This window comes from Lontra canadensis, unplaced genomic scaffold (assembly GCF_010015895.1).
Source record: "Lontra canadensis isolate GAN:19392208 unplaced genomic scaffold, GSC_riverotter_1.0 scaffold4, whole genome shotgun sequence".
Lineage (NCBI taxonomy): Eukaryota > Metazoa > Chordata > Mammalia > Carnivora > Mustelidae > Lontra > Lontra canadensis.
This window is the reverse complement of record NW_022630998.1, coordinates 31486378-31502031: the sequence shown is the minus strand read 5'-3', so window position 1 is coordinate 31502031 and position 15654 is coordinate 31486378. Positions and strand designations below refer to the sequence as shown.

General features: G+C 35.0%; 1 protein-coding gene across 4 annotated transcripts in view; it reads right to left on the bottom strand.

Annotated features, from left to right (window-relative positions):
• The window catches only part of SSBP2 (single stranded DNA binding protein 2), a 294982-nt gene that overhangs the window by 194307 nt on the left and 85021 nt on the right, over positions 1–15654 (bottom strand). For all 4 annotated transcript variants that reach the window (XM_032847376.1, XM_032847387.1, XM_032847369.1 and 1 more), the window contains exon 3: positions 12235–12296. In XM_032847376.1, the coding sequence (XP_032703267.1) occupies positions 12235–12296 (62 nt within the window). The remainder of the gene's footprint in view (positions 1–12234; positions 12297–15654) is intronic.

Below are 15654 nucleotides of genomic sequence, written 5' to 3'. Positions count from 1 at the left end.
TGCATGATCTCCCTGAATAAAGATAAAGAAATATACCCTTTGAAGACATTTCCCAAAGGAAGAAATACACAGTTTCACAATAATAGTTACAGACATTAATACTCCACTCTCAATACTGGATAAAACAACCAGACAGAAGATATACAAGGAAATGAGGGTTAAACAACACAATAAACTAACTAGATTTAATAGATATATACAGAACACTACACCTAGCAACAAGTATACACCTTCTTCTCAAGTGTAACTGAGGCATTTTCCACGATAGGCCATAAGTTAGAGGATACATTAATTAGGTCTCAGTAGAGTTGAAAAGATAGGTATCATACAAAATATCTTCTCTGATCACAAGTTAGAGATGAGTAACAGAAGGAAAACTAAAAAATCCACAAATTTGTGAAATTAACACAAATTCCCAATGGATCAAAAAAGAATCACAAGGGAAATTAAAAAATACTTAGAAATGACATGAAAACACAGCATACGAAAACTTATGGGACACAGCAAAAGCAATACTAGGGGGAATTTTAAAACTATAAATATAAGCCATAAATATATGTAAAAAACAAGATAGATCTTACATCAACAACCTAACTTTAAAACTTAAGGAACTAGAAAAGAACAAATGAAACCCAAAGCTAGTAGAAGGAGATAGTAAAGATTAGAACAGAGATCAATGAAACAGAGAACAGGAATATTAATTCTATAAAACCAAAAGCTAGTTCTTCAAAAAGTTCAATAAACTTGACACCTTTAGAGCTAGAGGGACTAAAAAGAGAAGAACAGAGAGAAAGAAAAGACTCAAATTATTAAAGACTCCACCAAAAAAATGTTAGAACTAAATAAATGGATTCAGTAAAGTTGCTGGATATGAAATCAATATACAAAAATCAGTTGTGTTTCTATAAACTAATAATGAACTATCAAAATGAGAAATTAAGAAAACAATTCCATTTACAATTACGTCAAAAAGATTTAGTAATAGATTTAACCTTATGATTGATTTTACCCAAAAGAATAGAAAATCTCAGAGATATTCATATACCCAGGTTCAAAGGAGCATTAGTCACCATAGTTAAAACAGGGAAGTAAATCCCAGTGTCCACTGATGGATAACACAAATGTAGGACATAAACGCAATGGAAAATTACTCAGCCTTTGAAAGGACGGAAATTCTAACATATGCTACGACATGGGTGAACCATGAGGACGTTATGCTAAGTGAAATAAGCTAGTCTCTAAAAGAAATATACTGTATGATTCTACTTATATAAGGTACTTAAAGTAGCCAAAAAATCATAAAGAAAACAGAATGGTGGTTGACGGGCTGGAAGGACAGGGAATAGGATGTTATTTTTTAATGGATATAGAGTTTCAGTTTTATAAGGTAAAAAGAGTTATGGAGATGGATGGTGGTGATGGCTGTGCCACATTATGAATGTATTTAATAACACTGAAATATACACTTAAAATAGTTAAGATGGCGAATTTTATCTTTTGTGCATTTTGCCACAATTTGAAAAAACTGAGGGGGGGAAAAAAAAACTTTTCCTGGCCAGCCCATTTTCTAGGTACCATTTTACAGTGACTAAAACAAATGTTCATTCTTTTCTGTGTATTCATAATCTCTATTCCATCACTTCAAAGACCATAGAGCTCAGGTGGCCACCAGAAAGCTATGAGATACTACTAATAAAGAATAGTCGTCATAAAAATAAGGCAAATTTTCAAATTAAAAAACCAAACTCAGGAAAGTTTCATAATTGAGTCAAAAATAATCTGAAGTATATTAAGAAATTGAAAGTAAAAAAATTTAAAAATTAAATAAAATTTATTTTTAGTGCCATGATATTCATGTTGAAGATGTTTCATCTATTTTATAAGTATTTGTATGTTTTTACCTAAGATATGATTAGAGATGGGAAAGATATTTCAAAAGTTTATATTTTCTAGAAAACCCAACCCATGTTTTGTACTAGTTATTTGACTCATACAGTATATTGGGACTGCTACAATACCATCCTAATATTTGAAAAAAAAAAAAAAGTTATAGCATAACAACAGCAACAAACCTGCACTGTGACTAAAACATGAGTTCACATTCGGCAATTAACCCATGCCTGGCTTCGTTGGACAGAAGACAAATCACTTAGCTAATTTAGAAAATAATAAGGTAAGACCTTAATAAAGACCTCTATAAACGCTTGATAAATTAGAATTTTAAACTATGGTTTTCTTCTACTAATATTTCAAGTATATATTAATGCATAGTCTATGCAATATGCCGCATCACATTCTGCACAAGAGAAAAAATATATATATGATCCATGCCATGTATGTGTGTGGATCCAAAACTAGAGATGAGTTGAATTCAAAATTTCAACTCAATTTCCTAAAGCACCTAAATACAACTCTATGTAGAAGTTACATCTCATATATTATTAAGACTTTATAAATACCCTGGGTAAATGCTTATGGCTGATACTATGATGACATGACATTTACCATATGAAAATGTGGACTCTGTCTTAGAGGAGAAATTAGGCTTTTTAATAAGTAGGTAAGATTCATAGCAATACTTGATTTACTTTTAGCTGGAGGAATTTCATTTGATTTCTTTAGTAAGCTTTTTTAATGACCCACTGAACTCATTCCTTGATTTCCATACAGGCCAAGGGCAGAAAATTCTGGAATTCCACAGATACAAACTTCCTCTCTGTACAACTGGAAATGCTAATGGCTAAGGAGCTTCTCATTTGCTCTCACCTCTACATCTATTAAGCCTGATATCAAAAATCATCCTTGAAACATAATGGATTCATCATCATGAGTAATGGTTTAGATTTAGTCTCTCTGTTCCTAAGCAGAAACAAGTGAAAAATTTGTATTTTACAAATGAAAAAGAGGGGCGGCTGGGTGCCTTAGTTAAGTTATCGACTCTTGATTCTTGACTTAGGTCATGACCTCAGGGTCTTGAGTTTGAGTCCTACACAAGGCTCCAAGCTCAGCTCATAGTCTGCTTGTCCCTTTCCCTCTGCTCCTTCCCCCTACTTGCTTTCTCTTTCTCTCTCTCAAATAAATAAATAAAGTAAAATATAATAAAAACAAATGAAGTAGTTAGAGACTAAACACAGGAACTGGGTGCCTGGGTGGCTCAGTTGGTTAAGCATCTGCCTTCAGATCAGGTCATGACCCCAGGGTCCTGAAGTTAGGCCTTCAGCCGTGCATCACTGGGCTCCTTTCTCAGCAAGGAGCCTGCTTCTCCCTCTGCCCCTTCCCCTTCTCATACTCTTTCTTTGGCGTTCTCTCCCTCTTTCTCTCAAGTAAATAAAATCTCTAAAAATAAACAAACACAGGAATCAAAACCTGCTAAGCATTAAAATCTTTGTTCTTGTACTATTTATTATTATTAAAATTTCCCCCACATAAGTCAAAGGAAAATACAAGATTTCCAAGTTGAGGATTCTCATCCAAACACTGTTTTTCTTCCATTCTGAGGATGTGAGTGAAAATGATTTCATTGGTTATTAATATCTCTAAGCGAATAATGAAGGCAAAATGATTGTCAGAGAAGTCTACAAGGGTGAATAAACACTCCAGAGGTGTCCCGAAGATAGGATGCTAACATAATATAACCTTATTATTATAACATAATAACCTTAATCCACTGGCCACATTTGGGACCACCTGAAAATAAAAATTAAAAAAAGAAGAAAAAAAAAACCACACAGGAGACAGGCCACATTACTATAACTTCAAATCGTTAATAGCTAAGGAAGTTATTTCTCTTTGGCCCAAAAAAATATTTTCAATTAATCTTACTCATAATCTATACTGATGAAAATTATCTATTCATAAACTAAGGAGGATTTTACGTAAAACGTGTATGTACCTTAAAACTTCCAAATACATGTTCTTGTGTTATTCCTTAACACTATTTAATAACTTATAAAATGTAAGCATTACATTTTGTCCAACTATCATAAAATTCTCATAATACTCCTGGATTCATGATGAATTAATATTTTAAAGTATCATTAAAATAGCTTATGTGCTAAATTCAAGCATCATATACTAAGCATCATACATTCAACATTTAATCCTCCCATTATTATGCCTATTTGGTTGAGCAGGGAGCTAAAGCTTAAAGAGGTTAAATAATTTGCCTAGGGGACACAATTGGTTAGCAGCAGAGCTGAGCTTGAACTTTTATTTCTTACATTATTTTTACCTCTATTGTGAGTATGGTATTAAGAGTTCTCATTTCAAGATGGCTCATGCTGATTACGGGCAAGTTTATGCAGCTCTGGCAGTCCAAGCAGCATCAGCTGTTACAAATGGAGTAGATACCTGTCCTAGATAAGACAGCAAACACTTTGTTATCCTACCTTTGACCCTCATACTCCAACTCATTTCCTGAGTATCCTATGGCAACCAGCCCCTCACCCCACATGCAGCTGCCAGTAATGCATGGATGCCTCAATATAGACCAGACTCAGAAGAGACAACTCTTCTGAGTCCCATTTATATCTACTGTCTAGAATTAGCCACTCAGGATGTTCAAAAGGGAACTATAATTAATGTCTTATTAATAGTGGGCCACTAAATTCTGCTCTGTATTGAACAAATATCATCTGTTACTGAGATGAGCACTGGTTACAATTCACAAAATTTCAATTCTAATTCTAAATCTGACCTTGAGAAAATAGTTTGTTTTTCTTTTTTTCATTAGTTTCTTTGTGTGAAAACAGAGAATATGGGGCACCCAGGTGGCTCAGTCATTGGGCATCTGCCTTTGGCTCAGGTTGTGATTCCGGGGTCCTGGGTCCTGGGATTGAGCCCTGCATTGGGCTCCTAGCTCAGCGGGAAGCCTGCTTGTCCTTCTCCCACTCCCGTTGCATGTGTTCCCCCTCTCGCTGTCTCTCTCTCTCTCTCTGTCAAATAAATAAACAAATAAAACTTTAAAAGAAAGAGAGAATACATTATATATTTTACAAACTTCTGTAGATAAAAGAGATGGCATACACAAAAGTACTTTTAAAAGAATAAAGATATTCTAAAAAATTCTAATAACTAGTATGGCAAGAAAAAAAAAAGCCTTTCTATTAAGAGTAAAATTTGCCCAGTTTCCTTTCTAATCCTTCATATTCAGTGGAAAATTCCATAATTATTTACAATGTCTGCTCATCACCAAATTTTTCTATTTTTTTTCATTCTTTTCCTACTCTCCCAGACACATTTTGATTTTCTTTATAACTTAACCACCTCTGTTCTTTGCTTTCTCTCTTGCTAACACTTTTTATTGCCTTCTCACCAAGATTATACTCCCATTTTAGTTGTCATCTGCATTGTCTTATCTTGCTGTTTAACTTTTTTAAAAGTTTTTATTTCAATTCCAGCTAGTTAGCATGATAATTAGTTTCACATTAGTTTCAGGTATAATATTAGTTTAATATTAGTGTAATTATTAGTTTATTAATGTAATATTAGTTCCAGATATACAATATAGTGATTCGACAACTCCATACATCACCCAGGGCTCATCGCAAGTGCACTCCTTAATCCCTGTCGCCTATTTTACCCATCTCCTAGCCTATTTTAACTCAATTCAAATAAATGCCCATTATAGGTAAGACATACAAGATGAGTACAAAATAGTCTGACCATGATTATATCATTCTAGTGAGCCAATTGACCAATTCAATGCTATTATTTTCACATGGGTATTTGGTTATTCTTAGCTATACCTCATGTCATCCATTAGACTCTAAAATCATTAGAGTGCTAGCGTACTGTAATATTTGACTTCCCGTTCCCAGTGAAAGAAACTGAATTCTCATGATAATCTTAGTTATTAGTTTATTTTTTCTGCTGCATCATATATACTTAATTTCAGGATATAAGTACATGGGCCCAAAGTAATTTCAAAAGGTGTTTTACATATAAAATTAAGAAAGAATAAGCATAATTTCTGCCATTAAAAAATTAAATAGGAAGATTTTAAAAGTGTCTATTTTTAAGTTACCCAAATTGAAAAGGACATTAATTTCAGGAGAACGAAGTTTCCTGGCATTTCTGTTTCTGAAATTCACAGAAGCTCTGGGAACTTTCATTAAAGAAAACAAATAGGAAATACATTTTCAAAGGGGATTTGATCTGGGTAAAGGTAACGAACACAGGAGGCATAGGAAATACTATATAGCACTGGGCTGGGTGTAAACTGGGAAAGAAAAAAAGAAGTGATAAAGGAAATAACATTAGAAACATGGAAAAACTTCCAGAAAATAAAATCACACACTTCCTTCCATCTATAAATTGCCCTTTCCTCTCCAAGGCTTCTACCTCTCGATTTCCCTGAATTTCTTTATTTCTGCACTTCTCTGCATGTTTCTCTTTCATATATCTTCAACCTCCCTATTCTTTTCATCTCAATCTATATACATGCTCAAATTTATTCTATTTTAAAAAGAAAAACGTGGGGCGCCTGGATAGCTCAGTCAGTTAAGCGTCTGCCTTCGACTCAGGTCAGGGTCCTGAAGTTAGGCCTTCAGCCCTGCCTCATTTGTGGGGGGGTGGGGGGGTGGGAGGGGTCGGGGTGTGGGGGAGTCGGGGGGTCGGGGGGAGTCCTTTCTCAGCAGGGAGTCTGCTTCTCCTCTGCTCCTCCACCGCCCACTCATGCTCTCTCTCTCTTACTCAGATAAAATCTTAAAAAAAAAAAATGGTTAATCCTGAAATTACTCCATGTGGCACCACACACTTCAGCTATTCTCAGTAACCCTTGAGGTTGAAAAATGAATTAAAGCAGCCTTCTGAATCTCACTTTCACCCCCTTCCCAATTCAGGACAATCTCTGGGTCCTTTTACATACACTTGCTGCAGAATTTAATTCTTGCATTAAATATCCTACCTGGTTCCCATACATTATTCTCTCCTGACTACTCCTCTTCCTCTCCAATTAGTTTCCTTTGAGGCTGTTCTTCATCTACCCAGGCTTAAATGTTGACTTTCCTCAGGATTCCAACCCCAGGCCCTGCTCTTACTTGTTACATTGGGCAGTTGAATCTATAAATATTTTTCACCAATAGTATGGTCTGTGCTCATAATTTCCAAACCACTGTAGACCTGTCTCAGATGTACAGACCCGTATCTCTGACCTTGTATTAGGGCAACTCTATCTCAATGTCACTTAGGCATCTCAAAATTAAACCTGTCCAAGATAAATTGTGACCTTTTCTCTAAAGTTTGTTGCTCTTTCTATATTTCCTCTTTCAGTCAATGACACCACGGCTCACCTCAAATCTAAAATCTGGGAAACTTCTGCTTCACATTCCAACTATTCTACTTAGTGTTTGCTATCACCTCTCAACTGGACAATTACACTTAACTTATAAGTAGATTCTATCTCTGTTCTCAGCCTTCTTCAATCCATCTCTATGTTGATGTCAAGCGAATGCCTAAAAGCACAAATCTAATCATGTCATGTACAGTGTTTAAAATCTTTGTGCTTTCATCTAAAACCCTTGATGTACTTCAGGACTTCATAATTTAGCCCCTGCCTTTGTCTTTATCCTTATATTCTATCACTTCATAGTACTGTACCTACAATTCACCTGATCTAAACTACCAGTCACTTCTTGGATTCATGATCATTCCTTTTGAGACTTCATACTAATTATTCCTTGCCCAAAATATCCTTTGTTCACTCAGCTTCCAGCTCAGCTCAGACTCACTTTTTCTATAAAGCCTGTCCTAAATCTCACAAGCTGAAAAAAGTATTCCTCCTGAATTGCTATTAAAACTAGTATATACCTCAGTTATAATACTATTAACTGTCTATCTTTCCTGTACTTATCCCCTTGAGGGAAGCATAGTTTTGCACTTTGTAAATATTTGATGAAGAAGCTTAAACAATAGGACACCTCTATTTTCAAATATTCTTAAAAAAAAAAAAGTGAAGAGAAGTCACAGAATTGCAACTTGTCCATCCAAAAGGGACCCTGCATTTGACCAAACGAGCAAGCACTAAGTTCTAGAAGAATATACATTATCCTATTCAGCTGGACCTTACTAACAGCATTAACAGCTTCCCAGGTTTAAAAAAAAAAAAAAAAGAAAGAAAGAAAGAGTAACCATTATCATAATCCTGAATCCCTAACCTAGGGCACATATGATAAAGCAAAGCTCTAAAGAGTTAAGGATTAAAAAGGTCAGGCATCTTGTACTGTCAAGACATCCCTTTTTCCCAACTTGATCTACAGATTCAAAGCAATCCTAATCAAAATCCCAACAAATTATTTTGTGGAGAGCAAAAACTCATTCTAAAATTTAAATGGAGAAGGAAAGACCCAGAATAGTCAACACAATATTAAAGAAGAACAAAGTTGGAGGGCTGATACTATCCAACTTTAAGACTTACTATAAAGGAAACAGTCAAAAAAACAAAGAGTCAACCCATGGAATGGGAGAAGATATTCACAAATGACACTACAGAGGAAGGGCTGATATCCAAGGTCTATAAAGAACTCCTCAAACTCAACATCCAAAAAACAGATAATCATGTCAAAAAATGGGCAGAAGACATGAACAGACACTTCTCCAATAAAGACATACAAATGGCTATCAGACATATGAAAAAATGTTCATCATCATTAGCCATCAGGGAAATTCAAATCAAAACCACATTGAGATACCACCTTATACAGTTAGAATGGCAAAGATTAACAAGATAGGAAACAACAAATGTTGGAGAGAATGTGGAGAAAGGGAACCCTCTTACACTGTTGGTGGAAATGCAAGTTGGTGCAGCCACTTTGGAAAACAGTGTGGAGATTCCTCAAAAAATTAAGAGTAGAGCTACCCTATGACCCTGCAATTGCACTATTGGGTATTTACCCCAAAGATACAGATGTAGTGAAAAGAAGGGCCATATGTACCCCAGTGTTCATAGTAGCAATATTCACAATAGCCAAACCGTGAAAAGAGCCAAGATGCCCTTCAATAGACAAATGGATAAGGAAGATATGGTCCATATATACAATGGAATATTACTCAGCCATCAGAAAGGATGAATACTCAAATTTTGTAACAACATGGATGGGACTAGAGGAGATTATACTGAATGAAATAAGTCAAGCAGAGAAAGTCAATTATCATACGGTTTCACTTACTTGTGGAACATAAGAAATAACATGGAGGACATTAAGAGAAGGAAAGGAAAAGTGAATGGGAGGAAATCAGAGGGGCAGACAAACCATGAGAGACTGTCGACTCTGAGAAACAAACTGAGGGTTTTAGAGGGGAGGGGGAAGGGGGAATGGGTGAGCCTGGTGGTGGGTATTAAGGATGCATGTGTTGCATAGAACACTGGGTGTGGTGCATAAACAGGGAATCTTGGAAGACTGGGGAAAAAAGAACTACACACACACACACACACACACACACACAAAGACTATTCTTTTTCGATTAAAAAAAGACTATAAAACTATAGTAATCAAGACAGTGTGGTATTGGTGAAAAATTAGACAGTGCAATAGTGGAACAGAATAGAGAGCCAGAAAAAAAATCTACATATATAGTCAACTGAACTTTGACAAAGGAGCAAAGGCAATGCAAGAGAGCAAAGATAGTCTCCTCCACAAAAGGTACCAGAACAACTAGATATCCACATGCAAAAACATGAATCTAGACAAAGACCTTATATTCACCACAAAATTTAACACACACAGATGTTCATAACAGCTTTGTTCATAACTGCCAAAATTTGGAAACAACCAAAATGTCCCTCAGTAGATGAACGTATAAATAAACCACAATACATCCAGACAATGGAATGTAATTCAGTACTAAAAAGAAATGAGCTGTCGAGCCATGAAAAGACGTGGAGAAACTTTAAGTGCATATTGCTAAGTGAAAGAAGCCAATATGAAAAGACTACATACTGTATGATTCCAACTAAATGATTCTGGAAAAGGCAAAACTATGGAGACAGTAGAAGGATCAGTGGTTGCCAGAGATGTAGCATAAGAGTGGGACAGATGAAAAGGCAGAGCACAGAGGATTTTTAGGGCAGTGAAAGTACTCTATATGATGGACCATATCATTACACATTTGTTCAAAACCACAGAATGTACAACACCAAGAATGAACTGTAATGTAAACTATGGACTTTGGGTAATTATGAATGTGTCAATGTAGGTTCATCAACTATAACAAATGTACCACTCTAATGGGGAATGTTATTATGGAGGAGGTTAGGCCTATTTGAGGTCAGAAGGTATATTTCTGTACCTTCCCTAAAACTGTGTTGTGAATCTACTAAAAACTGCTCTAAAAAAAATTCTAATAAAAAAAGAAAGAAAAATCAAAGGGACCTCTGAAACAGTTAACATCAACAAAAAAAGGTCAAAAGCATCCAGTGGATTTAAGGCCCACAGTCATGGCTGTCTATACACAATGAAAGCTTGGGATCTGGGCAGTTTTCTGTAGGAGAGGATCCATAGCTTTTCATCGGTTCTCAGAGGATCCCATAATCTCAAAATCATTAAGAACCACTTATTTACACAGATGAAGTAGGCTCCTCAAAGGGTTTGTTAGTAGTTTCAGGGGAGAAAATTTAAAAACACTGAGAATATTGTACCCATATTTTGCATGTGCTACACTTAAATTGAATAGACTGTAAAATATGTATGTGCCCATTATTTATCATTTCTTTGAGAAAATTAAAATTAGTTAAAACATCAAAGCCACAGAGGAAGAGATCCCGTGAATCTTAGAGCCATAGAAAAAGGAAGAGCAAATGACATTTAAGACCTATATCTTCTGATAGTTAAGACCGAAAAAGCTAAAGTATTCTGCGAGGTATTATCAACTATCAACAGTATGAAAATACGTTAAATTCACAAGAAATGGAGCAAAAGAGAATCAGGCACAAAAAATAAAATTAATTCTTTAATGGAAAATTTTCAAAATCTTCACTTTGTTAGCTCACTAATCCAATAGGGACAGACTCCTGAATTGGTTTCTTACATTACTTTTAGACCTAAGTGGAAACATACAAAATAATAAGGTGTACACAGGTGAGGAGACTCAATTACATTTGGCAAACAGCTGAATTTTTATAGTATAGATCTAGATATCATAAATACATACTATGTAAAATGAGAAATTGACTTTTATGATATGCATTATAACAGCTTAGTCTTAAACCCCAGGGAAACAACTCAATGATAGTGCTTAACTGCAATAAACCGTTGTTCCAAATACAGGAACAGCTCTGAGCCAAAGGACTGCACCTGTTCCTGCCATACATATGTGAGACAAACAAGGGAAACCCACAACCACAACTGATCAAGTGCGGTTCTATTCACCACAGAACCTCTAGTAAGGCATGTTTTCAGGAGAGAGGTTAAAAAGATGATGGCATTAAATAACGTGCCAAGGAAACCATGTGCTTGGCACAAGAAGAGAGCTTCTGTTTTTCTCTCTTAATTAAGATACTGAGAGATGAATATATAAGCCACTGAGCAGGAAATGTTTCTAAATTGAAGAAATGTAAACAAACAGCCTAGCTTGTCCATGTGGACACCTGAACCGCACTGCAGTTGCAGAAAAGTCACAGACCTGGACATACTGGTATTAGAGTGAAATGTATAAGTTCCGCTATCGACTGGGCCTTTAGTATAGTCTGATGGTCTCTTTAGTGTTCCTACATAGCTCTATCCCTGAATCTACAGTGAACTTTTTCAGTTTTTCTTCTGGACTATTCTTCACTGTCCTAAAAATTCACCACTGCCTCTACCTTCTGTATCCTCAGGTTTAGTTGAGATCATGAGGGTCTAAAAGCCAGGAAGAATGACCTCACCAGAAACCAACCATGCTAGCAGCTTGATCTTGGATGTCCGGCTTCCAGAAATGTGAGAAAAGAAATTTATGTTGTTGAAGTCATGTAGTCTATGGTATTTTATTACGGCAGCCTACGCTGACTAACGGAACCATACTTGGAGTAGGAGATTCCATATACCAAACCCAGTTCCAGCTTCACTCAATAGTACTATCTTTAAGTTAAAGAAGACTAAAGCTGGTTTTGAGCTTTTTTTAAAGTGCTACCTCTCATAAAATAATTATAGAAAACAAAAATAACTAAATAAAAAAGAAGCATGAAATTATTAACAGGTATAGTGCAGGCCTACTGAAATACATCATCGATCTAATAAAAATGGAATAAAAGATACTTACCACCACCAAGAATGTAAGAATCCTGGTGGTTCCCCCAATGTGATGTTTTTTTCCCATCTTATCTAAAATGAATAAAAGAGATATTAAATACTTTCCTAGTAATACCTTTTTCCACAAATATTACAAACCAATATTTTCCCATTTAAAATACTAAGGTAATATATAAGATTTTAATCATTTTCATATTACCCTTTATTCAAGCTTTATAAGTACTCATTTATTGATTGGCTAGTTTGAGAAGATGCCACCATTACTTTCCTGTATTTGCTTCCCACTGTGCCAGGACTTTTAGGAGAGACTTCTAGAACCTAAGGAATTTCAGGACCTTAAGGCACATCAAAATCACCATAATTAACATCACTACGAAAATCAATTACTACTACTAACCAAGGAATTTGCAAATGACTGGAATTAATATGTGCAGACTCCAAATTACACCTTAAGGATCGAGTTTTTAAATAAATTCCTGATTTCAGGGGATGGAGAGAAAGAAGGCATGTGTCTTCCATAAAGTAAGAGTTTCAAAAAAGGGCCTGGGTAGCACAGTCAGTTGTGCGTCCAACTCACTGAGGTCAGGACATGATCTCAGGGTCATGAGACTGAGCTCCAACCTCAGCAGAAAGTCTGCTTAGGACTCTCTCTTTCTTTCCCTCTGCCCCTTCCCACTCCTCCTCCCACACTCACACTCTCTCTCTCTCTAATAGATCAATCCTTAAAAAAATTTTTAAAAAGAGTTCAACAAGATGGAAATATTAACTTTACAAATGTTTGTATTTAGATATATATTTACATATATACTCATATATATTTTTATATATTATATTTATATTTCAGATGAGTTGGAGTTCACTATAAAAAATTGAAAAGAAGGTCAATATCTCTAAAAAATTGAAACTTCTGACTAAATACGCTTTACAAATTAAATTTAGAAGTTGGAAAGCTGGGTAAGTATTTATACAGTGTCTTTTCTAAGCACTGATAGCAGTAAACACAAAAGATAAAAATTTTTGCATTCAAGAAGATGATACTTTAGTAGAGAAGACATATCATAAACAAAAAAAGCAAAATATAAAAAGGAGAGGGAGAGAAATTATTTTTATATTAGAAGTAGAAAGTGACAAATGCTAAGGAGAAAAACAAAGCAGGGAAGGAGGACAATGAAAATGGAAAACAGTAAGAAGTAAGCTATAATTTCAATTAAGGTGATCCAGAAAGCCCTCAAAAACAATCTTTAGGCAGGGGCGCCTGGCTGGCTCAGTCAGAAGAGCATGCAGCTCTTGATCTCAGGGTCCTGAGTTCGAGCCCCATGGTGGATATAGAGATTGCTTAAATAATCAAATAAATGAATAAATAAGAACTTGAAAACAACAACAACAACAACAATCTTTATGTATAAGTATGATTTCATTTTTTAGTTTAAATAATTAAGGATGCTTGAGTGGTCCATTCAGTTAAAAGTCCAACTCCTGATTTCAGCTCAGGACATGAGCTCAGGATCATGAGATCAAGCCCTAGGTAGGGCTCTGCACTAGGCATGGTGCCTGCTTAAGATTCTCTCTCCCTCTTTTTCTCTCCTTCCCCCTACCTGCACATGTGCATTCCTATTCCCTCTAAAAATAATTAATTAAAAATTATTTAACAATTCCAGTCAGCAAAATATGCCCATAGGCCCTTAACATATCTAGGAAGTAAACAACCACATAATTATAAATTTCAAAAAAAAAAAAAAATCAAGGAATCCTTTCTATCACCTACTGTGGAAGAACTTAGAAATTCTTGTCCCAAAAGAATTTAAATAAATAAAAAAAAAGTTTTAAGATAGGACTTGAGAAGATAGCCCAAAATGTTAAAAAAAAAAAAAAAAGAAAAGAAAGAAAAGAGGTAACTCTCTAAGGTAAAGATAGGAAACCATAACTAAAATCACCAAAATCATCATTTTTTAAGAGTTCTTAAACATACAAAATGTAAACCAATGGGAACTTTAAAGTAATTTGCTCTCAAAAAACAAAAATTTCCTGAAAGTGAGAAATTATATATGTGATAGCCATTTTTTGAAAGAGCTAAAGGAGAAATCCTAGGGATTAATGAACTTGAATTCATAGACTAAGTATGAACAATGAACCAAAACATGTTATATTATATAAATAAAAGCCAGATCCTAACTTGAATTCTCCTAAGAGTAATAAAAATAATTTTTTTATCTATGCTATCTTCTATCTGAATTTCTGTTAATTATTATTGTTACCTTCTTGGTTCATGAAAAAATAAGAAATGGTAGTACTTCATGAGTCTGAGGATAAATTAAACTCTGATGTCCTGTTAAATTTATAACTTAGTCAAAAACCTATTTCTCATCTTTCCATCTTTTCTTTTACCATTTGTTCACTAGTTGGTGTCTTTTTGAAATGGCATAATAACGAACCTTACAGAGATGTCCCAGACACATAAGTATTTCTAATCCCTGGAATCATCCTAATTACATAAACAGCAAGTTTTTCAAGGTAGCATCCCTACATTTCATCTCAGTTTATCCTAACTTGACAGATTATGACTACGAAATAAAGCAGACGGCCCAATGCTCAATCAAAATGAGACTGTGAAATGACTTAGGTTACAGTTAAAGTGCCATGACTAGGTCTCACTGCTGAACTGTGCAGGCGGAGGGATTCGACTCAGTCTAACGGGAGTTCTCCTGTGTTATGGCTGGTGCTCAGCAGTTCCATCCTGCACTTTCACAAGCAACCACAAGCAAAAGTAATCGAGGAAAGTACCTACACAGTTTACACTCAATATGGACTTTTGTGAAAGAGGTTTAAAAGTAATGTGTTTTGGGTTTTTTTTTTTTTCCCATTTGTATTTTCAACAGTATTATGTCTTATGTTCATCAGAGCAGCTCAAAATGCCTCCCATATATCATCTTTTTCATCCTTATAATAGTCTTTACTACATAACATTCACATTTCTCACTTTAAATTCCAAGTAAGTGGCAGACACAGCTAAAATTTTGGCCCATCATATTGAAAGTAACACAAAAGCCATCCTTTTATAGTTATTGAATAAACAACAATTAATGCTTTAGGTTATTCCTGAGAAGAAATGATTATATGTAAGAATATGTTTCCATAGTGAATGGGTTTTTGTTTTTGTTTTTGGCCTCCAAACTAATTACTATTTTAGGTTTTATTTGTTTATAGGAAGCATGAGATGATGCTAAGGAAAACAGAACCAGGTTTCTATAGAACCCTGATCTATAGAAAACTAAGGCACATTCATTGCCAGATTGTTAGAAACAATGAAAATTAGAAACAACCTGAAAGCATTCACTAACTGTGAATGTAAAATAAAATTTTATACTTACATACTATAGAAGAGTGGCAATCGTTAAGAAGAATATGACATATCTACATGGAAAGAGAGCCA